The sequence below is a fragment of the Aptenodytes forsteri genome, unplaced genomic scaffold, assembly GCF_000699145.1.
Source record: "Aptenodytes forsteri isolate BGI_AS27 unplaced genomic scaffold, ASM69914v1 Scaffold187, whole genome shotgun sequence".
NCBI classification, from domain to species: Eukaryota; Metazoa; Chordata; class Aves; order Sphenisciformes; family Spheniscidae; genus Aptenodytes; species Aptenodytes forsteri.
Window position 1 is genome coordinate 301,642 of NW_008794084.1, and position 21,507 is coordinate 323,148.

General features: G+C 47.2%; 1 protein-coding gene across 2 annotated transcripts in view; it reads right to left on the reverse strand.

The window, feature by feature from the left end:
* Positions 1 to 2,351: 2,351 nt before the first annotated feature.
* KMT2A (lysine methyltransferase 2A) overlaps positions 2,352 to 21,507 on the reverse strand; it is a 34,685-nt gene continuing 15,529 nt past the window's right edge. Inside the window, exons 14-35 of one of the 2 annotated variants that reach the window (XM_019470571.1) lie at positions 20,828 to 21,012; positions 20,080 to 20,253; positions 19,157 to 19,267; positions 18,835 to 18,908; positions 18,119 to 18,312; positions 17,619 to 17,725; positions 17,337 to 17,474; positions 15,948 to 16,106; positions 15,541 to 15,658; positions 15,377 to 15,455; positions 14,964 to 15,124; positions 13,964 to 14,149; positions 8,988 to 13,299; positions 7,529 to 7,609; positions 6,934 to 6,998; positions 6,375 to 6,545; positions 5,648 to 5,722; positions 5,164 to 5,338; positions 4,655 to 4,762; positions 4,137 to 4,220; positions 3,621 to 3,750; positions 2,352 to 3,226 (exon numbers count right to left, since the gene is read on the reverse strand). In XM_019470571.1, coding sequence (XP_019326116.1) covers positions 2,951 to 3,226; positions 3,621 to 3,750; positions 4,137 to 4,220; positions 4,655 to 4,762; positions 5,164 to 5,338; positions 5,648 to 5,722; positions 6,375 to 6,545; positions 6,934 to 6,998; positions 7,529 to 7,609; positions 8,988 to 13,299; positions 13,964 to 14,149; positions 14,964 to 15,124; positions 15,377 to 15,455; positions 15,541 to 15,658; positions 15,948 to 16,106; positions 17,337 to 17,474; positions 17,619 to 17,725; positions 18,119 to 18,312; positions 18,835 to 18,908; positions 19,157 to 19,267; positions 20,080 to 20,253; positions 20,828 to 21,012 — 7,163 coding nt within the window. In that variant the 3' untranslated portion in view covers positions 2,352 to 2,950. The remainder of the gene's footprint in view (positions 3,227 to 3,620; positions 3,751 to 4,136; positions 4,221 to 4,654; positions 4,763 to 5,163; positions 5,339 to 5,647; positions 5,723 to 6,374; positions 6,546 to 6,933; positions 6,999 to 7,528; positions 7,610 to 8,987; positions 13,300 to 13,963; positions 14,150 to 14,963; positions 15,125 to 15,376; positions 15,456 to 15,540; positions 15,659 to 15,947; positions 16,107 to 17,336; positions 17,475 to 17,618; positions 17,726 to 18,118; positions 18,313 to 18,834; positions 18,909 to 19,156; positions 19,268 to 20,079; positions 20,254 to 20,827; positions 21,013 to 21,507) is intronic. The other variant, XM_009273406.2, reaches the window with a different exon arrangement.

Consider the following 21,507-nt stretch of genomic DNA (forward strand, 5'->3'; position numbering starts at 1 on the left):
CCGGGGGTACCACACGGTCCCCCGGGCCAGGGGGCCCCCCGCCGAGGCAGCCGCGACGGGTATAGCAGCAAAGCGGACAGCCAGCCGGACCCGCGGGCTCGACCCGGCCTCGCGGGAGGAGAGGTGCCTCGCGCCGTGTTCTGTGGGGGGCCACCCCTGCGAGGCCCCCCCCCCCCCCCCCCGCCTCCTCCCCAGCTCTTCCCTACGCGGGGTGGGCTTTGGGCAGCGCTTCCCAGCCGGAGCCTCCTCCCGCAGCCAGGCAGAGGGAAGGGGTACACTAGCCGGGGAGGACGCTCCTCCTCCACCACTGGGACGCGGCAGCAGCATGGGCGAGAGAAAACGCGGCGGAGCTGAGCTACTCGGATAAATTCACGGGCTTTGCCAAGGCGAGGGCTGTCCCCCAGCACTGCCGTCAGAAACAGGGAAGGAAAAGGACCGGGAGCAGCCGTGCCCGGGGACACGGGGCTGAGATCCCCGGGCATGCGCTCTTCGGCCTCCTCAAGGTATGTGCGTTCCCAAACTGTCAGTGCATCAAATCATCTCAGTAACAAATGCAGCGTCAATCTGACTTTTCTTTCAACAGTTCTCACCGAATAATCATCACACAGTGCAATAACGAAAGGAAACCGGCAGTTCCCGACCCTCCGAGCGCCCTATTTCAGTTCCCAGGTCAGAGGAAGAGGTCTCGGGGCCCGACGGGTGTGGATTCGGGGCACCCCACCGCGAGTACTGGGGAGTCAGCAGGCGCTCCCATCCCTTCCTCACGTACTGCCGATGCCGTTTCAGAGCAGCCCTCCAACCCGCCGGCTCCCAGAACGGCTGCTGACCTACCCACAGGGACAGCTTGGAAAAGCGAGGGCGCCTCCCACGTTCCCTTCTGCACGGAAAAACTCACCTGCCTTCAGGAGAGAGACTGCGGGATGAGGCGCGTGCCCCGGACCAGCCTCCCGGCAAAAGAGGTATCGAGGGTCAGGTCTCTCGCGCTTCTCCTCTTTAAATACACAGAGGATGCCGGCGCAGGGCGAGGCAGAATCACGCCTCCCGCCCGGGGCCACGGACAGTCCTTCAGACAGTCAAACTTCTCCTAAGCTGGGCAATTCTCCCTCCCGCCCCCATCTTGACAGGTAAATAAAGTTTAAGGTCCAGCCAAACCTCCTGGAAACAGTTACTGAAGTCAAAAAGGCAGAACAAGAGTAAAAAATAAAAATAAAGTGTACCCCCCCTCTCTGGAGAAAGGATCAGACTGTGTCCAGCCAGGTATTTCCTATAACCGTCCTATGAAAATAAAAAAATCATTAAAAAGAGATTCTCTTAAATTAGGATAATACCACTGTTTAAAAAGCCTCGTCATAAGTGCTTTCCCCTATGAAGTGCTTCTCATAGAAAAATATACAAAATATATTTACATTTATAAAACCTTAAATACTAAACTGTAAACAGAACAGAGTAAAATCCAATGTTGTCATTTGTTAGGCTTGGGGCTTTTCACTTCCTTCTCCGTGTTGGTTTTGGAGGCGCGGAGCAGACCCAAATGGGAGGAGGGTTTACGCTACTTTAACCGGGACGATAGTGTCTTTTGGTTCGCTTGAAACGAGCTCGGTTCCTCAGCCACAGCAATTTCGACCGCGCCAATCGCCAATTTACTTCCTATGCGTTTCTGGATGCTGCCTGGCGCAGACGAGGCTGGTTAGCGTTTGGCCTTGCCTTTGCAGAGAACCCGTGCTCCGTTTTGGTGCCTCTTCCCCTGCCTTTCGGGGAAGACGACGCGACTGCACCCGAAGACGGACCGCGACAGGCGCCTGCCTACCGGATCGCTCCCCACCTGGCCCCAGGGCACTGCAGCAAGGCTGAGCAGAGCCGATCCCGTGGGAGCCTCCACGCAAGTCCTTCCTAGCTCCTGCTCTACAGCGGTAGGCAGCTAACCCTGGAGCCGGCTCTCACTCCCCTTCTCTCCCTAGAGACATCCGTCCCTCGGACCAGCTCCACGGCGGCAGAGACCGCCAGCTGGACGCGCCTTCAGCTCGCTGGGTAGAGGAGGAAGCCGGCTGCTGGGGACAGGTCCGGGGAAAGGACTACTTCCCACCTCCAAAGCCAGAGAGGGAGGGCGCTGCTGAGAGGAAGCCTTTGCTCGCAAAGATTTACAGCGCCGTAGCTGTTGGCACAAGCCCTCTCTCCGCCAAAGAATGCCAGGAATTCCCCTGCGCTCGGGCAGGGATTTTGGAGCGAAGCGCTAGCCAAGCCTTCTTCAGTCTAGCTGCGGGCTGCTCTGTTCCGCTCTCCCCGGTTCGGCCTTCCTAGATGAAACCAGACAAGCCAGACCCATGCAACGCACCAGGCCCCCCAGGCCACGCAGTACGCCGGCCGACCCACAACTAGTGTTTTGCAGACGCGTAGCACAAGGAACCACAGACACGCGCACAGTCCTCGGGGCAGCTGGCTGGCGGGGCGCAGTCTCTCTCCCTAGGAGGAAAGCTCACTCAAACACCGTGCTACCGAACTTCTGACACAGCCCTCGAACGAGGCGGAGGAGGAGAACGCCACGTTCAGCACTCTGAGCCAAGAGACAGAGAGGGACAGAGGGACAGGACCCGCGATCGCTCCCCCACGCTTGGGCCTGGGCTGACCTCCCCTCCCCTCTCCCGCTTGCTCACCAGCCCCATGCTGCGAAACAAATACCGGGGGCGGGGGGAAATGAGAATAGCAAAAACATAATCACGCTGAGGATCTTCTCCAGTCGCCCGTGTCTTTCACAAGGGTAAGTGTGCGCATGCGAGACATGAAGATGTGGACTCTGACAGAGAAACACAGCCGCCAGTCAGGTCCCTGAGCCCAGCCGATCCTCATTCCTGCCTCCGGCCTCCCCGTCCTGTCTGAACGGCCGGGGAGGGGTTCACTTGAAGCTTTGGTTCGCCCCAGGCCCTTCAGGGCTCACTTGCAGCTGACGGAAGTTCTAGTTTAAAAACTTCCTGCACTTCTTGGCGCCGCAGTTACAGGGCAGTTTGTTGCTGGCGTCTTCAATGGGGAACTTGTAGTCGTACGTCAGCTCTTCCCCTCGGTAGATTTTGCGCATGGCGAAGATGACAATGTGTTTCTGGCCATCGATGTTGATGACCCGGGAGTAGCAGTTGGGCTCGCAGGAGTGATTGATGAAGCGGGCCGCGTTCCCGTGCATGGTGGCATCCACCACTTCAGAGTCGTCAATGCGGAACATGTAGCAACCGATCCCCTACGCACGGAGGACAGAAGGAGGGTTAGGTCAGGGAAGTGAAGACAGAGCCACCCTAGCAGACAACCTAGCTCATTACAGCAACCAAAAGTCAAGCCTTTAAGAGTATCTGCAACCTCTCTCCACTTGTCTTCGTAAGCTCGCGCTTGAATCATTTCATCCTCACGCTCTTCGGATCTGCCACGCTAAGACTGGACCGAGACCCTTCCCAGCGCACAGGGGAAAACAAGAAGGGCCTCTAGAGCTCCAGCGAGAATGGAAATATCCTGAGAAGTCTGTAATCCCAATTCATGATGTTCCAAACGCAGTCTTCGCATAAGCCTGTCCTACCTTCACAGCCACTTTCTAGTTCTCCCAAACTCTTTAAGAACTTCTACGAAAGCCCATAACTCACCTTACTGTCGTAGTATTTCTCTCGTTTGTCAGTGAGGATGGAGCGAATGACATTGCCTGAATATTCGATCACCATCTCACCTGCATCGATGTTCCTTTTGCAGAACAGACCCCGGCCATGGATGGGAGACCTAAAAAAGCGGAGCGAACATTTCAAACGATACAAGCGAAGCTCAGAAACGTTAAGATTGCAAACGCTGCAGAAAACAGGTTATTCGTTACGAGGATCACTGCGGTATCGTTACTCCTCCATGACGTAACGCTAACAAGAACAACACTAGGTCTCTCCTGCCCGCTCCTGAGCACATGCCTTAGCTATCACCAAGGTAAGCCAGCAAGGAATAAGCAGTCTGTGCTGAGGATAACTTTTCAAATACGTAACTTGGGCGGGGAGAAGGAGGAGGGAAAAACCCCAAAGCTGCTTTTTCCCCTCAATTTCGCAGTCTGACTTCATAGAAGGTTTCCAGTTTTCACCTTCCTCTGTCCCAGAGGCAGCGGTACCAGAGGAAAACCGTACCTGTAGACGCCGACCGCCTCCTTGGAGGTCTTCTTCAAGTGTCGGAAGCGCATGGGCATTGGCAGATCCATACTAGTCGCCCTCCTAGAACAAAGAGACGCTGCTAAGCGATGACCTTTATTTGGGAGTCTGTGCCACGCAGGATTGGGATACTTTCCAAGATATAATAATTTAGACACTGTGACGCTGCAGCCCACTGAGAACACAATCAAAATTAATTCAGTGCTTTTATATATATGTAAAAGATCATTTCCTCCCTTTTCTGCCCAAATTCTCATCAGATTGTTTTACATTAGCGAGGAAAAGAAACATTCAAAGGAAGACTGGTCTGGTGGTCACCTTCGGCTGTCAGTTCTCTTGCTATTGTAGGAGTCTCCTCCATATTTGCTAGTGCTCGGTAGCTTTCAAGTTTTAAACAGCACCTCAAAGAACACAACGCGTAACTAAGCCCGATGATCAGCTCGTTTTAACACCACGGCATTGTTTTCCCCTTTGAACCTTTAAACCTTGCTGCGTACCGGGCTGATTTCAGCTGTACTTCTTCCTCTTCCTCATCATTTGGGTTGTACTCTGGTGGCTGTCGGTGTTTAGAAGCCAAGAAATTAAACATATCAAATGCAGATTTCCTGCAATTTCAAGAGAGGAAAGGAAGTTTGTTTTACTGGCTGAAAATAAACACGTGGTTGCCACAACAGTTTGACGCGTTTACTGCTTTACACCTTCTCCAGTCTGTCCTCTCTTAGAGCCTTCTACGCATCAGGGTAACACACAACAGTTTCCGAGAACCGTGAATAAAAGCACCAGCCAGGGAAGCTTTGTTAAACAAAGCAACGGTCAACAAAGTGGCACAGAAAAATGTGCAGACTCGGAAGATGCAATATAACTGACCTACACGAGAAAGTTGCTAACGTTTCTTTTTAACCGAGAGCTTTAGCGCTGTAGAGATTTGTTCCTTGTGCCCTGCCACGGAGTTAGTTAATCGAGCAAATGGGCCGTTAACCTTAACAACGACAAAGCTCACACTTGCCTCAGGTGGACTTCAGCCCTAGCAGAGCCATGCGGATTCAGAGGAGGTTCGTTGGCCTCCTCTGGCTTATGAAATCTGAACTTGTAGTTGTGGCAGTGCTTTGCTCCGTACAGTTGCTCAATCAGGAACACGACAGTATCGTGGATAATCCCCAGCATCCTCAAACCATTCACACCTGCAACAAGAAATGGAGCGCAACAAAAAACCCAACTGACAATGCAGACTTGGAGCAGGAGGATACAACAGCTTGTTACATACAACGTTGGTGCGAGCCCGCAATTTTCACAGAAGCACCGTATCGGCTAGTTCATTCCCCGTAAGAGTTTGCAATCATTTCATCAGGAAGAAATTATCCTCCATAAAGCAGTTAGCAGCTGAACTGAAAAACTCTTAGGACTTTGAACCCTAAGACGCTCACAGAAAGATCGGTTTGCTCTCACCCGTTCAAAAGCGCAGTAGAAATGAGTTTGGCGCTGGATATTACCTGCAAAAGACAGCTGTTTCAGGCGGGCATTAGAACGGGCTTCTTGAACTTTGTCAGTCAGGGACTTCCAGGCATCTGCAGTCACACAAACAGAACACGAGAGAGTGAAAGAGTATCCGAGCGCTGGGCACTGAGGATTGCCAAAACAGGTGCCCTGCTATGCCTCTTATTTTGTCACATCTTATCAGGTTTCCAGTGAAACAACATACCGTCGGTAGACTTCTATGTACGTGTGCAGTATGCTGTTTTCCAACAAAACGCTCGTATTTCAATAAGCTAATTGGAGAACATGAAGTTTGCATCCTTTCATGGGCCATAAACTAAGATCCTTGGACCCGATTGCTTCCATCCTCTCCAAAATTCACTTTGGCACAAAGGGAAGTAAGCGTCTTCAGCAATTGGTCTGGATGAAAAGTCTAGATACCCTACTGTCTGATCCGCACCGGCTATTTCTTGACAAAATATGGTTCAACACCATCGGTCAATTGATAAAACAAAATGGGACAGTGATTAAAAGGAAAAACCACCACCAAAATTTTTCAATATAATCCAGACGTCGCTAGGAACTAGGATTGTTCTAGGGCCGTAAATCAAGAGGCTTTGTTTGTTTTTGTTTTTGTTTTTTTTAATCGATAAAAAAAAAGCAAGTAACAGATCCTCAGAAGTCATAATTTTACTTCTAGAAGGAAAGCTAAAACCAGTACAACCAAAACCGCACAGTTCTCACCTTCAATGCTTTCTGCGCAGATCTGAAAACCATCATCGCTAGAGATCTCAAAAACCAAACCTTTCTTTGGCTTCTTCTCACCAAGACACTCTTTCCTCTTTTGTTCTTGCTGAAGCCAAAACATAAGTGGGGAGCTGAAAGTGCTCTCTTCTTCCTCGAGAGCTTTTGAGCCTAGAAAAGACAGAAGCCAGCATGAAGATGGAATTTGGGTAGAACGATGTTTTTTCCACTGGTTGGTCCACAACTGAAAACTACTTACTAACTTGCTTTTTGACCAGTAAATCCATCCAGGAAAAAAAATCTAGACAGTATTGTAGTAAGAGTGTGAAATCTCAAGTGCTGAAATTTCCACAAACTAAAAATAGAGACGTAACCATTTGTCCAGTATCTATTAATAGCAAACAAACCTCTCCTCCCTTCAAAGCAAGAACAACGTGACTATTAGCTCTGAGGTTTTTCCTGAGAGAACGAGACACAGAAATCTTCACACACCTTCAAGGTACTCATTTCCCAGTCCTGGAGAATCCCAGGACTCGGTGCTTTTGAAGAAGCGACATACCTGCATTTTCTTGCTCATTTGTTGAGTTCTGTGTTGGTTGAGATTCGGGGAGGACTGCCGTTTGCCTTGGGAGGGAAGGAAGTGAACACAAAGAAAAATATTTAACAACCTACCTCATTTCCTCACCAGCCCTGAACACTCACCTACAAAATCTGAGAACTAGACAGAGGTACAAGAACCTTCTTCCAGATCGAATGTTCTAACATCAGTTCAGTTGGAAACAAACAAGTACAAAGATTCTACTCAGTAGCATTTATTTTTGAGGCATCTATCAGTCTGTGGGAAGCAGTCTAATTTAACAGTCTGTGACCTCTTCTTTGCATTAGCCCTACTCAGTAATAAGGCGTATGCTAACATACGATCAGCCAAAACTGTATGAGTAGTCTTGTTCTCAGCAAGCAGTAAGCTTCCCAGAGCTATATGCAACTTAACTTAAAAAATGGCTCCATACTGCAACTAAATGCGACCGCTCGTTCCAGACTGAAAGCTCCCAAGACATTTTAACTACCAAAGTAAGACCTCTCCCATTCTCTGGATAAATTTCCTTAAGCTCAAAGCGAGCAGAATCTGATGGGAAGGTCTGTTTGAAGCTTACCCTGCAGACTGGCCACATTGTTTCTGTGATGGCTGATCTACGCTTGCTGCATCCTGCGTATCTGCCTTCATAGCAGGAGTCCTGGAAAAAAAAGATTTAGGAACATTCAAAATACCTGCCAAGCCATACGTGCCATAAACGAGACTGGAAAGCAGTAACAGAGCCACTGGGAGTGGCCACGAGCGATTGGGCAGTTCAGCAGAACTACAGAAGTAGTAACAACTGCTCCTAAGGTACGAGGAACCAGATCACACTTCCAGCATCGCATCAGAATCAAGGCCTGCACTTCAAGAGGAAGGAGGAGCATGAATCCGGGTGCAAGAGAAACATGCCTGAGCAACCATAAGCAATGAGCTCAGGAGTCAAGAGGTGCATGGCGGAATGCGGAAACAGCTACAGAAAACACCTACAGACTAAAACAAATTGCCAAGCGTCAGCAACACAAAAAAGCTATTTTAAAAGGTTAAGCTGTCGAAAGAGTTTTGGATCAATGGTTTAAGAACCAGACCTATTACAAGACATCAAGATGATCAAGGAATTACGCAAGCGATGGGCAGTACTGCTCGGTTACCAAAAGCTGGATGTTACTGTCTTTTAGTATCAGCAATCGTTTTGGAGAGTTCTCTCAGGCAGCCAGGATTGAAAGTCAGCGGTGCAACATCTTTGGTGAAACGCGCAATCGTTGGCAGTGTGATACTAAGACACAGCTATGGACTACATGGATAAAACTGTCTAGTTTTGCATGTAAAACACAGACTGACAGCCCTTAGTCTCTCTACAGATCCATATTTCAAAGAGCCAATTCACATGTAATTTAAGGTCTGGAAAGTAATCCTCTACTGCGAGAGACAAGTGCACGCTCTGCTGTTCTGACAAAGTAGAGAGTGAGATTCTCCCTGTTGTCCCAGTTCCTCCCCAGCCCCTCCTGCCTGTAGGGACTGAAGAGGAGGGAAGAGGGACAGGAAGAATAAACCGCACGCTGGAGAGACGCTAAGCTCACAGAAACTGGCATGCGGTTTAAATTCTGTAATCGGAATGATCAAGGCAGCACCGTAACGGTGTGTCATTTCGGTGCCTTAGCACACTGCTGATAGTACAATTAAAACTTCTAGAGCACTTACACACATTAACAACATGAAGGAATAGAACCCGTCACCCTTTTGAGTGCCATTTTCTCTACTGATCTCTCTCTAAAACACTCTTTAATTTGCCAGAGCTGTCAACGATGCATAAAGTCCTCATAACCCTGACCCTCAGAGTCTTAGTTTTTTTTCATCCTTCCCTTTCCAGAGGTAAAAGTTCTACTAACTCCTTTAGAGTTTTGCTTTCTGTTGGCAGCTGGGGTTTTTACCTCAGAAGTTATCATTCACAAGGAAAATTTGCTGTAAAACTAGTGCGAGATTCTTCCTTATGCTGTTACAAAACCTCAGGGACGAGCAAAATCAAACACTCCTCTTACCCTGTAGCCGAGACCTGGGGTACGGCAATGGCCCCTCTGTCGGGAACGTGTGCTTCAGAGGAACTGGTCCACATGTGAGAAGTTTTGTGCTTCTTTCCATTCCCTTTGTCTAACGACGGCTGAATGCGTTTGATTTTTGGCTTCGTTTTCGTGGGACCCAGCACGGAGCTACTTGCAGACTGCTGACCAGACGACGGGGAGCCTCCAGGAGATGCTGAACTGGCATGCATCACCGACGAGGAAGCCTTGTTTTGTTCAAGTCCGGTATTATTGGGAACATCAACCAGCTGCGGAAAGCTCGACAACTGCGTCGTCGCCGAAGCCGTGCCAAGGTCCAGCTGGGAGGAAGCAACCCCGGTTTTGCTGGCTAAGAGTTGTGTCATATGCTGGAGCTGGTAAGAGCCTTCTGGGTCAGTAGACGACGGAGCAACCGTCATGCCCATCGTCTGTGCTGAAGGCAGAACACATATGCTCGATGCAGCTGTCATTGCTGCCGTAGACGGAGTTTGGGATGCTCCCAGTTGCGAAAACATCCCAGAACTTGGCGGTAAAGTCACGTGCTGCTCCTGAAGACCAAGGCTTTGCTGACTAGCTTTGATCAGGAGGTTGCTTATCGAACCAAGGTCCCCTAATAATCCAGGGCTAGTTAACGTTACCGAACTTTGTCCCAAAACGTGACCAGGAACCGACCCACCGGTAGTGGGGGCTGCCGTGGCCTGCATGGATACGACGTTCAGCACCGAGGAACTCGATGCTAGGCCTGATACAGGCCCCGCTGGGAGGTGACTGGCATCTGGCCCGATAACACTGGGAGACGTGCCGACTGCGGCAGTGGTCCCACCTTGGGGGAGCAAAGATGTTTGCTCAAAATACATGACCCCAGACTTGGACCTTTTGATAATATTGGGGACGGTTCTGTGGGATGTTGAATTCGCAATAGTTCCCAAATCCAACGGGTGGTTGGAAATTTGGGAAGGAGCAAAATTAATTAAGGTCATGTTGGAGACCATATCAGGAGGAGCTATAGCAGAAGGGGTTCCAGAGGGAGCCAGCTTCTTATTCTTCCGTGACTGCAGACGAGATATGGGCCGTTTCTTGCCCAGGGCAGCAGCTGGTGTAGAAGCGGTGGTACCAAGGTCTGTCCTCTGACTAGCTTCAGACACTAAGAGCTGAGGATCAGGGGGCGGCTGCACACCGATCAGAAGACCTGGCGAAGGACTGCTGATGTTTGGTGGGAAGCCAGTCTGAGTGGCTGTGGGGAAGGGATGCATATGCTGGTGATGGGACATGGGCAGCAGCCCCTTGCTCGTGGGAGGGAATAACGACTGAGATGAGGGCAAGCTCGGATTTAATCCCGTGGCCAGCGTAAGCCCGCTCCCCATGGGCCCCAGCACCGAAGCGTTGGTCTCCATCACGCTCTGCGCAGAACTAACGGAAGGCGTTAACTGTATCTTTTGAGTCACGCCGTTGGGAAGAGTTTGGAGGACATACAGCGGCTGCATGTTTTGATTGACTACCAGAAGTTTTTCTGCGGCTGGCTTGAGGTGGGGCGGCGTTGTCTGCACCGCAGCGTTGGAGATCTGCGAGGGGCCGGGACTGTCTGTGGAGTTTGGCACGTACTTCTGGCTCTGGAGGGGGACGGTGGGCGATACTGGCACCTGGATACCCGGAGTCCCGCTGTTTCTCGTTAAATCCTGGTTGCTGCCGTGCCCTTGCTCGACGGGGCCGCAGGGCGGGCTGGCTATATGCTCTGCGTCTATGTGACCCTGGATGAAGTGATCGGGAGTCATGTGTCCTTCGGGGCTCGGGTCTACTCCTGGACTCAGGAGTGCTGTATCACCTTCCCCCGAGGCAGATTTCTCTGTGACTGTCACTCTCTTTTCCCCAGACTCCGTGGAAGGCAAGGCAAGCATCGACCTCTCTCCCGAGGAGGACAGCGAAGACTCTGAGATGACGGCGAGCCTGTTGTGATTTTGGCTGGGCACCGTAGGGCTGCGAGTGGTCAGAACCGAGAGATCGGAAGGAAGCTCCAGCGGCAATTCAAACTGCTCCTCTGCTGATATGGAGGAAGAGACGCTGCTATCCACCGGCTCGGCGGTTGGCAGCTGCTGGGAGAACACCTCGAACAAACCCATATCCTTGCCACGGTTGCTGTCGAGGCCTAAACCTTCTCCGAGCGTCAGGAGTTCAGATGATGAGGACTCCGGACTTTCTCCCAACGCCTGCATAGACGGCGTGTTCTTTAGTACAAAGTCCATGATGTCGGAAGGGAGGATGTTCCCACAGTCATCGCTGTTGTTATTGTCAGAGTCGGACTTCAGAAGTTCTGTGTTAAAAGTGTCCAGTAAGTTCTTGTCAGAAGGTGTGCTGGCGTGAGCCCTGCGGCCCGTTTCCAACGAGCTCAGCTGAGCTTCCAGCGAATCCTGACCTTGCGCTTTAACCCTGCTCACAGGATGGCAGTTATCAATCTTTGGGTCGGTCTTGTGGACAGTGGAGCTCTTGGTGACTTGTACTTTCTCTCCAGCTTCTTCAGTTCTATCTAGCTTTAAGTTCTCTGTTCCGTTCTCTTTACCGCTCCTTTTAGTTACTTGACTGACTTTTCTTGTTGTTGCCGTGACGCTTGTATCACTTTCAGTTCCATCATCCACACCGTCTAGCTGTGAGATTTTTGGAAGATCGCACTGCTCCTCCTCCCTGAAGAGGTTATGGGATGCCAGCCTCTCCTCCGTGTTCGAGGAAACCACTGTTCTAGTGAAATTATAGTAGTATAAGTCGTCTTCATCTGATGTGCTCAAGTCATCTGCGCCATCCACTTGTCCTTCTGCAGACCGCTTCCCTCGCTTCTTCCCAGTTGAGTTACTGTAGAAGGGAATGTCTTCTTCTCCGTAAGACCTCACGCCATACAGAGGAGTCAATCCAAAGAACATATTGGATCTGGCCCGAGCACTTCTCCGTGGATACCTCCGCTTGTACGAGCCTTCTTCTTGAGCTTTAGTTCCATCCTGGAGCATCAAGTTGTTATCCTGAACGGGCAAATTTTCATATGCATTATTCTGAGATTCCTGTGCTGGCGCTTCATTTGGACTTCCCTGAACTACAGGGTTATCTTCCGGGCTTTCCGAAGTTGAGGAGGGCTCTGCCAAAGTGGCCAGTTCTGCTCCTGCGGACTGAGGTTCAGCGTCGCTTTCCTGCTGTGCATTTTTAGACTGGTTTTCGCTTTCCATCTTGAGAGGAGTCAGAGTGACTTTAACGGTGCGTTTTCTAGGTGCCTGCGATTCCTTAGAGGCCACTTCGATCTGCACTGCAGAACCTTTAGATGGCCCTTGTGAAGGTGGAGACTTCTCGCCAACTTTTTCAGCAGGAATATTATTACATAACCTCTGGCTAATTTGCTCAGTTGCCAAACCCTGATTACCAAATTCTGGTTTCAGGTTTCCTTCATCGCTGCCTACTGCTTGACTTGAATCTGTAAGAGATTTCAGGGAATGCTTCTCTTTAAAACTGTCTTTCATTAACTTTTTCCCCTTCTGACGCCTGTCTCTAGGGGCAGAAACTACCTGCTCGCTTGCTGCAGGAGATCTGCTATTTACTCCAGCAGACTTCAAGGTCTTCGCATCCACCTCATCAACCGCAGTCGTCTTCTCTGGCTGTACAGGTTCCACGTGCTGATCTCTGTCTTTCCTTGGGCCTCTCTGATGCAAAGGTGGAAAGGATATTGCTTCTTTGGAAGAAAATGATCCTGTACATTCTTGAAAGGTTCCTATTTTAACGTTCATTTCTGCACCCGATGAACCGGTTGGTTGAGTGGACATTTTGGAGTTTCCTCCAGAAGCGAAACTATGAGCTGAATAATCTGGGTCCTTTGAGGTCAGCGTTTTCATCTTCTCTGCCTTAGAAGGCGCACCTTTGGCTATCAACTCTGAACTGCTAGAATGTTTTCCTTCCGTAGACTGCGAAGCATCCAGCTGGTAAGTTTTACCGCCACTTGTAGCCGCTGTTTTCTGGGAGCCTGAACTGCCAGAGGAACTTTGAACTGGAGCGCTTGGAGTACCTGCATTCACCGATCCCACAAAGCGGTCAGTACTTTTGACGCTCGGTTCATGTTCTGAAGGGGACCCCATGCTGGAAGCGGAAGATACACTGTGCCTGGAGTAAGTGGTCCCGGCTCGCGTAGGGGAAATCATCCGGAGTTTTGATTGCTGCTGTGACAAAGAGGAGGTGCTATGTCTCCTAGAGCCAATGCTCTTAAGTCCAGAGGATAGTAAAGGATCTCCTACTGTCACTATTTCATGGGTCACTGGGGTAGGACTTCCTGAGAAAATAAGGCAAGAAAGACTGTCAAGTGATCCGAAACCTTCACAATCAATGCATACCCAATTCCTTCATACAAACCACAAGAAATTAGAAACCAGCAAAACCTTTCAGCCAAACAGCGTTAACGTAATGGTGATACTTGAGATAGGTCTTAAAAATCTGATACCGTCAATCAGTATTCACCACAAACTGTTGACAAGTTTGTATCTCAGGGTTCTGTATCTCAACTTTACCTGTGCATTTTCAACATCGGTTTGAAACAAAACGTGACTCACTCATACAGAAATAGTAGCTGAATTACAATACCAGATTTCCCATTCTCTCTGGAAAACTACTGACCGAGATGATTAAGTCCCTAACTTATATTACAGCTCTTCTGCATTACCGCTATTACATTGCCCAAACACTGCTTTCTTCATCCCAGGGAAATTTTTGTTTCAGTCGTACATTTCTTGACAGGCCATCTCTACTGTATATTTTCAGAACTTTCCTTCCCTCAAACCTATTGCCATTTCACTATTTTGTCTAGAAACAGAAAACTAAACACCGCATTCTGGATGAAGCCAAAAAAGACACAAACCAAACCAAGAATATTTCCAAAACAAACAAACAAAAAAAACTCCCCAAAAACCAAAAACCAAAGTCAACAGCACTTGAAATACCTGCAGAGGGTAACGGCCTAGAGCCGGGAGATCTCTGTGTGGATGGGTAACTCGGCATCCTGATCCTGGGACCCTTCGAGACCACTGGATAGTAACAGGAACTAGAGGTCTGAGAATGCAAGGGACGATCCGGTGATGGTGGGTTTACAATTTCAGGTGTATTTCGGCTGTCTTTAGGTAGAGTTTCTGTTGTTGTACACAAGAGAGACAACAGTATAAGCCATCACTGAATCCTAAAAGCTGTGATCTGATAAAGTATATATTGCTATCAGGTTTCACTTGGAGAATCAGGGTATTTGTTAAATAAACACAAAGTCACAGATTACCGATTCCTTGCCATCAGATAACGTCTGGTTTCTTCTCCTAAGAACGCTTTCAAATACTTGCAGCAATACAGTATCCCTCAGCTTACACATGAAATTCCATTATTTTTTAATAAAGTTTAAGATTCTATGTTGACAATGACAACTATTATAGGATGTTTTAAAAATCTTCCACAGCTTCACCTTCTGGGAACTGAAAAGGATAGGGTTGAGATGTTTTGTTTTTTTTTTTTAAACTCACCTAGGGATACAGAGAAAGCAATTTGGAAATACAGAATCAGCGCAATACTACTATTCAACACGGTATTTAACAACCCCCATATTACAAACCAACACTGACACTTGAAGTACAATCTGAAGTTTTAGATCACTAGAAAAATCTCCGATCTGTAGACTAGATCTACTAATCTACTAGAAAGCATTACTACAGTAGCTTTCGTTTGGCTCAAGTTTTCAAAGTTACCAGTACACTCAGGAGCTTAGCTCTTTTTTTTTTTTTTTTTTTTTTTTTTTTAAAGTCTTAAGATGCTGTAACATAATTTGGAAGCCTGAAGTGGATTCTAGTCCAAATCTGTTTAAGTGACACAGGTCCTAGCCACTACCTGGCTTTCTGGTAAGGACAAACTATGGCGAAAACATATAGAGAATATACTTTTAGAAAGTCCTTAAAAGATTACCTGTAAGGGGAACTGGACTATGGGCAATTGTTCTGTTATCATCATGCTCTACAGTGCTGTTGATGTCAGGTTCTATGACCGGAGGTCGGCACTCCATGATCTTGCAGGTATACACACAGCGCTTCCTGGCATCTGTTGTGCTCCAGTACACCCTGGAGCACCTGGAAGTTAATTCAAACATAAAACAATTTACTCAACAGTCAAGTAAACCTCAGCATTCCTATTTTAAATTTTCAGTTTCTCAAAATTACGCGGGACAATGGCTTCCTGGCACAACACGCTGCACACCTAGCATCACAAGATTCCTGAACAGCGTATGAAAGCTACAGTCGATTTTTACAGATGTTACTTCAGCGCTGGTTTGGCATTTAATATACTAAAAGATATCTAATCATGAAACAGCTTATACTCACTGATAGCCGATGGGAAACAACTTATCTTCACAGTCTGAGAGGTCATTCAGAATTCCTAAACAGTCTATCGTCATTGAACCTGAGCAGAAAGAGGAACAGAAAAGTTCTGTGAACCAGATACCAGCACCAAAGGTGGGATCAAGTGTCCGGAGACTAGTTCTTACCAATCATCATGTGGATGTTCTCTGGTTCCAAGCCACTAAGAAATTTTCTTCTCAAACTGATCCCTTCAAAGTCCACAAAAACTCTCCGAAGAACTTCAAACCCATTCTCAGGAACCACCTGAACAAGAATCCACAAAACTACTCGTTAATTTTAAAGGAACCACCACGTGTACGCTATGCAGTCTGTCTAACTCGATCCTCAGTTTGGTCTTTTGGTTTTTGAACTGCCACATGGCACCACTTGCCAAACTTCCCCATGCCGGTTGTATCGCTGACCTCTTTTCAACAGCACTGCGGTCGGGCCCTCGTTAGTAAGGAACGCATTCAATGTTAACTCCTAAAAAGTGCTCATAGTTACAGGCTAACCCCACCTTCACACAAGGCAGGGTGTGAAGGAAGAATCTCACCTCTCCTTTGATCAAGTCACGATGCCTCTGGCAGTAAACTTTCTTATCATCCAGAAAGACACAGTTCTTGGCTCGCGAGCACATAAAATGATAGTTACTTGTACAGGAAGTGAGGCAGCAGCCTACTGTGGCTCCCGACTTCTGGCAGAACTCACATCTCTGCAGGAGCAAAAAAAAAAAGGTAAAAATTAATCCCTTCTAAAACCAGGCTACCATTACTGTCGTCAGTTGTTTTTTTCGGCATAGACAGAAGTTTAGAGTAATGCCTCACCTCCCACTTCATGGCTGTAACATTTCACTACCGTGACTCACGTGCACAATTGAGACATGGGGGAGGAGGCGAGAGGAAGAAGGATCCCTCACGCAGAACAACTTTTGCATTTGCAGGCTGGTTCCTCCAGGCCTCAGACTTTCTTGCTTGTACTTCATATCCAAGTGTCATATTCGCAACCTTCACCGATTAATGTCTCAGCTATTTCTCCTGCACAGAGTATTCCCCCCGTGGGCGGCTTACTACTGGCTAAGAGCAGTCCTATTCCACTGCTTCGGCCTTTTTAATAAATATTTAGGACCAACTGACACAATATTAAAACAAACAAAATTTGGACAAACTAATTTCTAGTCATGCTTCCAGTCTCATTTCATTCCTCTGGAAAGTAAGCAACAACGAATTCACAGTAGGAAGATTATTTCGTTTTCTAAGACTGCTTAGGAGTTCAGAAAAAAAAAAAGACACCACCATCATCCTTTTTGCAGTATTTAACAGAGCAGCTATGTACAAGCCAGATGTCAAGATCCTTCATCTATACTCAAACATGAAAATGTTCCCTGCTCAACACCTTGAATTGGACAATACTTGCTTTCAATTTTTATTTCTTTTATACATATATAAATTTTAACCTAGGTCAAAATACCAGGTACAGGCTTGCTCTCCCTCCTTTTGAGTTCCTCTGCTGTCATCAGTTCAGACTGCAACGGAGGATCTAGTAAGTCCTTGTACTAGAGGGATAGCTGTTGGGCTCTAACACAGCACTTGGCCGTGCTTTACACATTCTGTATTATTTTTAAAAACAGGTTGTGACTACAGATATGGCATCAACTGCTTAAGGTATAGCACTTGCAATCGAAGACCTTCTGAGAAAAACATGACTCCAATTCTCCCGTTACAAGTTCCTTTTGGTCTCCACAATATTTCTGAACTGAAATATTGTATTCTGATCTTCAGTCAGTTCTATTACATATAGCGTAAAAAACAAACAAACAAACAAAAAAAGCAAGGAGAGGACAGAGCAGAAAAAACACACACAAGGAATCTTTTAGCCGGGTTCCTGTCTTGGTTCTGTGGAAATCAGCATGAAGTTTAACAAAGTATTCTTTACTTATACCCACCAGCTGCTTTCCCCTGATCACAGCCATGTGCACATTTTTCAGAGAACCATCATCATCTTCAAATACTTCTGCTGACCACAAAGCACAGTTCACGTGTGTCCATTCATTTTGGCCAATATAGAGAAGCCGTCCAGCATCCTAAAGAACGGAAGGAAACATTCTTTTCAAATGTTCCACAGAGACACAACAACGCACAAAAAGCATCCAGCCTATCCACAGTTCCAAATCTACAGTACTGTTTCAGCCAGCTCCTATCAAAATGGCCATGTGCCAGATACTCACATTAGCACTGTCATCACCGTATTTCAGGCACAATGCGCACTGCCTGTTGTCTTCTACATCCGGAGGTGGGTTAAGTTCAGGACTATCCTCTCGGCTTCTGTCGGAGCCTTTTAGTTAAGAGAGAGAACACTGTTTATGCTTGAAAGTCAGGGAGGCAAAAATTCATCTGGAGAGATTGTCAGTTAAGTGAACAGGGTAGAAGAGCCAAACAGCAGCCTAGAGTTTTCAATAGCCAGCTGGTAAAGCAAGGAAAAGCACACATCAGCCTCTACACAGCCCTTGTTCTGGGGGAAAAGAGGCAGGTGCAAATGTATTTCCGGGCCCAAGCTCAGCTCAGAAACATCTCATATGTAACAGCCTCTGAATGATTTCAGGTCACAGAGGTCTCCAAAATTCTTCAGTCGCATACAGAACTAATAACGCCCTCTCTTTACTACTAGGAGGTTTGGAATGAAGCACTCTAGGTTTGGGACCAATAGCGCTGCGATCTGTTTTCTTACTAGAGATAGGTGGTGTAGGAGGATGTAGAGGAGTTGGTGAATCTGGCTCTCCAGGCCCTTTGGGTTTTGGAGCTGGAATGATTTTCTTCATCAGAGGGGGTTGTTCAGTGCGGTTGTTCTCTTCACGCTCCTGCCACTGAGCATAATTATGGTCAAGCGAAGGGGGCAGCACTGCATTCGGCAACATACCACTGCTGAAATGCAACAAGGAGTCAGCTGTCAGACCCGACTACACCAGAGGACCTTGTGCCCTGTCTACCAGCACTACTGACATTCAATATACAATAACAACTCATTTAATTACTTACAGTCCACACATGCTCTCAACAAAGGCTATGACTGGTCACTTACATTTTAAGGTTTGTGATGTAGCTGTCTGTTTCTTTTGAGGGTAACAGATACAGAAGAAGGGCCGCACCAAATGGGGGTGAGGAGGAGGAGGCGGAAGGAAGGACAGGACTGACAAGACGACACACAATATACCCTGTTCTAAATAAAGTTTTTGGTTACTCTGCTTTAGAACAAGGAAATGTATACAAAACCTGGGAGTGGGATTACTGTTTAACTTCTTAAAAAAAACAAAAACAAAACCACACAAAGGGAAAAGAAAAGAAAAACAGAAAACACAAACCCACAAACAGGCTCTCTTGGTACTTTTTGCTTTGACAGCTGGCAAACCGCAGGGTGTCACAGTCGGACACAGAACAATTACTTACTTGCTTGTTACTTTATTTGGCTCCCAAAATCTGGACTTTTTTACACTGAACCATGGAAAAACACGCTCCATTTGCTGAAGGAAAACAACACTCCATTAGAAATGTTATACAACATACCCCAAATTTCAAAGACGTTCAGCCAAGATCTACTGTAAATGCACAACTAGTAAGATTTCATTAACATCAACAACTCTGACAATGTATCATTTCATTCCTGGAAATACCCAAGCAATGGTAAGCATGATGGACCCTTTGGATTCCAACAGCAACAAGCAGCGGTATGATACCGAGCAGATTTCAAAATAACTGTAGTCCGGCTCACCCGAATAAAGAAGGACTTGACCATGCTATTGGCTTTCTTAACTTCCGGCTGCCCTCCATCAGAATTAATGGCTGCTTGAATTATCTTCACGATATCATCACTAAAATCCAACTATAAGAAAGCCACAGAATTTCACATTAACGGGATTGTCTCTTGTACAGCTACACCATCCACCAATTCTTTAAGGCATCAAGTGAGCATCCAGATGACTAGAAGACTGAACCAGAGCATCGACTTAAAAGCAGAAAAAGAAGTTGGCTGTAAAGAAACAAGCAGCCCTGTGCATTTGCAAACTGGCTGGCAGAACTGCTGTAACGGTTCACTTCTTCCTTCTACCAGGAGTTGACTGCTGACTGATTTTAAATCGGCTAAGCTAGCTACCTCACAAGGATTTGGCCAAAATCTGGCAACAGCACGTTTGCCTAGCACTTTGCAATATACAGTCTTCCTCAAGATTACAGGCTCTGCAGGGAAAAAAGAGGAAAAGGCTGTTCCCTACAAAGAAAACTGATTCGGTCAACGTTAGCATTTTGTAGAAATGACCCCTAAAGAGATCATCCCTCCGCACATGAATTACTAGTTTCCAGGTAACTACCATCGGTGTTATTTGGCTAGGCCTTCAGTTAGAATTTGCACATGAAGGATGACCTATCCTGTTTCCCTCAACGTAAACATCTGACTAAGAGCAAAAGGGGTTTAACCAAGTATCACTGCTGGTTAAAGGGAGCCATACAACAGTGTAAATCACATGCCTTTGGGCCAACATTAACACGAGCGCCAGCCAGAATTATTTTTAGCAGCACGTTAACCTGTTTCCTTGTTCATAAAGAAAAGGCTCAAGCAAGCTCAGTAATAAACACGACGGGTCATAAAGCAATTCATAGGATCTATTATTAGAGTGGAACACTGAAACTTTGACATACCACCGAAATGTAACATCCTTGATCCATTTTTCTTTTCACTCCCTCCAGATCCAGAGGTTGCTGCTCCTCCTGTTTACTGACTTCCGTTAGGACAGGCGGATCGGGACCTTCAGGAGAGCTTCTGGATGGGATACTCTCTTCCGTCTCAGGATTTAAATCAGGCGGTTTTGCTGCCTGTTAACATCAGCAACCAGACAGAGGGACATTGGCTATTGAAGTGCGGCTGGTACTCATGACATACTCCCATGCACATGTATTGGCCCAGAGATTCTCGCTAACGTGAAAGAAAGGAGACTCAAGTTCTGAATTCCTGTCCAAAACGTAGGGACAAAAATGAAAAGATCTTAACGGGCTTTCTGCTCCTGACCTGTAAGGCGCACAGCAGAGCGGAGTGATCAGCTATAGGGATCAAACTCATTTTTCAGAAGTCTTATTTCTGAATATATATTTCAAGACTAAGATCCTGTTCTTCTGTCAGAAAAGCACCTTCACCATCACAGAGCTAAATCCTCCCATTCCTTGAAGAACTTTACCCTCTTTTTTTCTTTTAGCCTCGCAAGTCATATCACCCACTTCTTTGTTTCCATAGGAATGAACAAAAGAAAGAAAACAAAGTCACAGCACATGTCGTTCTAAGTACGATAAAGACACTTCTGCAGTATGATGCGCAGCAATACCAGAATTCAGCTGAATGTCAGGCAACACTTAAAGCCAGAATATATCAACGGGACACGAGGCTCCAGCTTACCTGTCGATACCGCAGCAAGTGGCTAGTCGTTCTAGAATTCAACAGGGCTGTTAAAACCTGCTTTAAGGAAACCTGCAGCTCCTTTTCCAGTGCCAGACGCCACTCTGCAGGATGCTGCTCCGTACAGTTAATGCAGGTGTATGCTACACTCTCAGGCAAGTTAGAGAGTATCTCATACATTTCATCTGGAGACAAAAAAAATAAAATAACAATCTGAACGACTTTACTGAAGGATGGATGTAGGGAAAAACCCCTACTCTGCACTTGCTGTTGTCCTGGTTTCAGCTGGGATAGAGTTAATTTCCTTCCTAGTAGCTGGTACAGTGCTGTGTTTTGGGTTTAGTATGAGAACAATGCTGATAACACACCGATGTTTTAGTTGTTGCTAAGTAGTGCCTACACTAGTCAAGGACCTTTCAGCTTCCCATGCTCTACCGACTGAGAAGGCTGGAGGTGCACAAGAAGCTGGGAGGGGGCACAGCCAGGACAGCTGACCCAAACTGGCCAAAGGGACATTCCATACCATGTGACGTCATGCTCAGTACATAAACTGGGGGAAAGCTGGCCGGGGGGACTGCTGCTTGGGGACTGGCTGGGCATCGGTTGGCGAGTGGTGAGCAATTGCATTGTGCATCACTTGCTTTGTATCTTCTTCTTCTTATTATTATTATTATTATTAT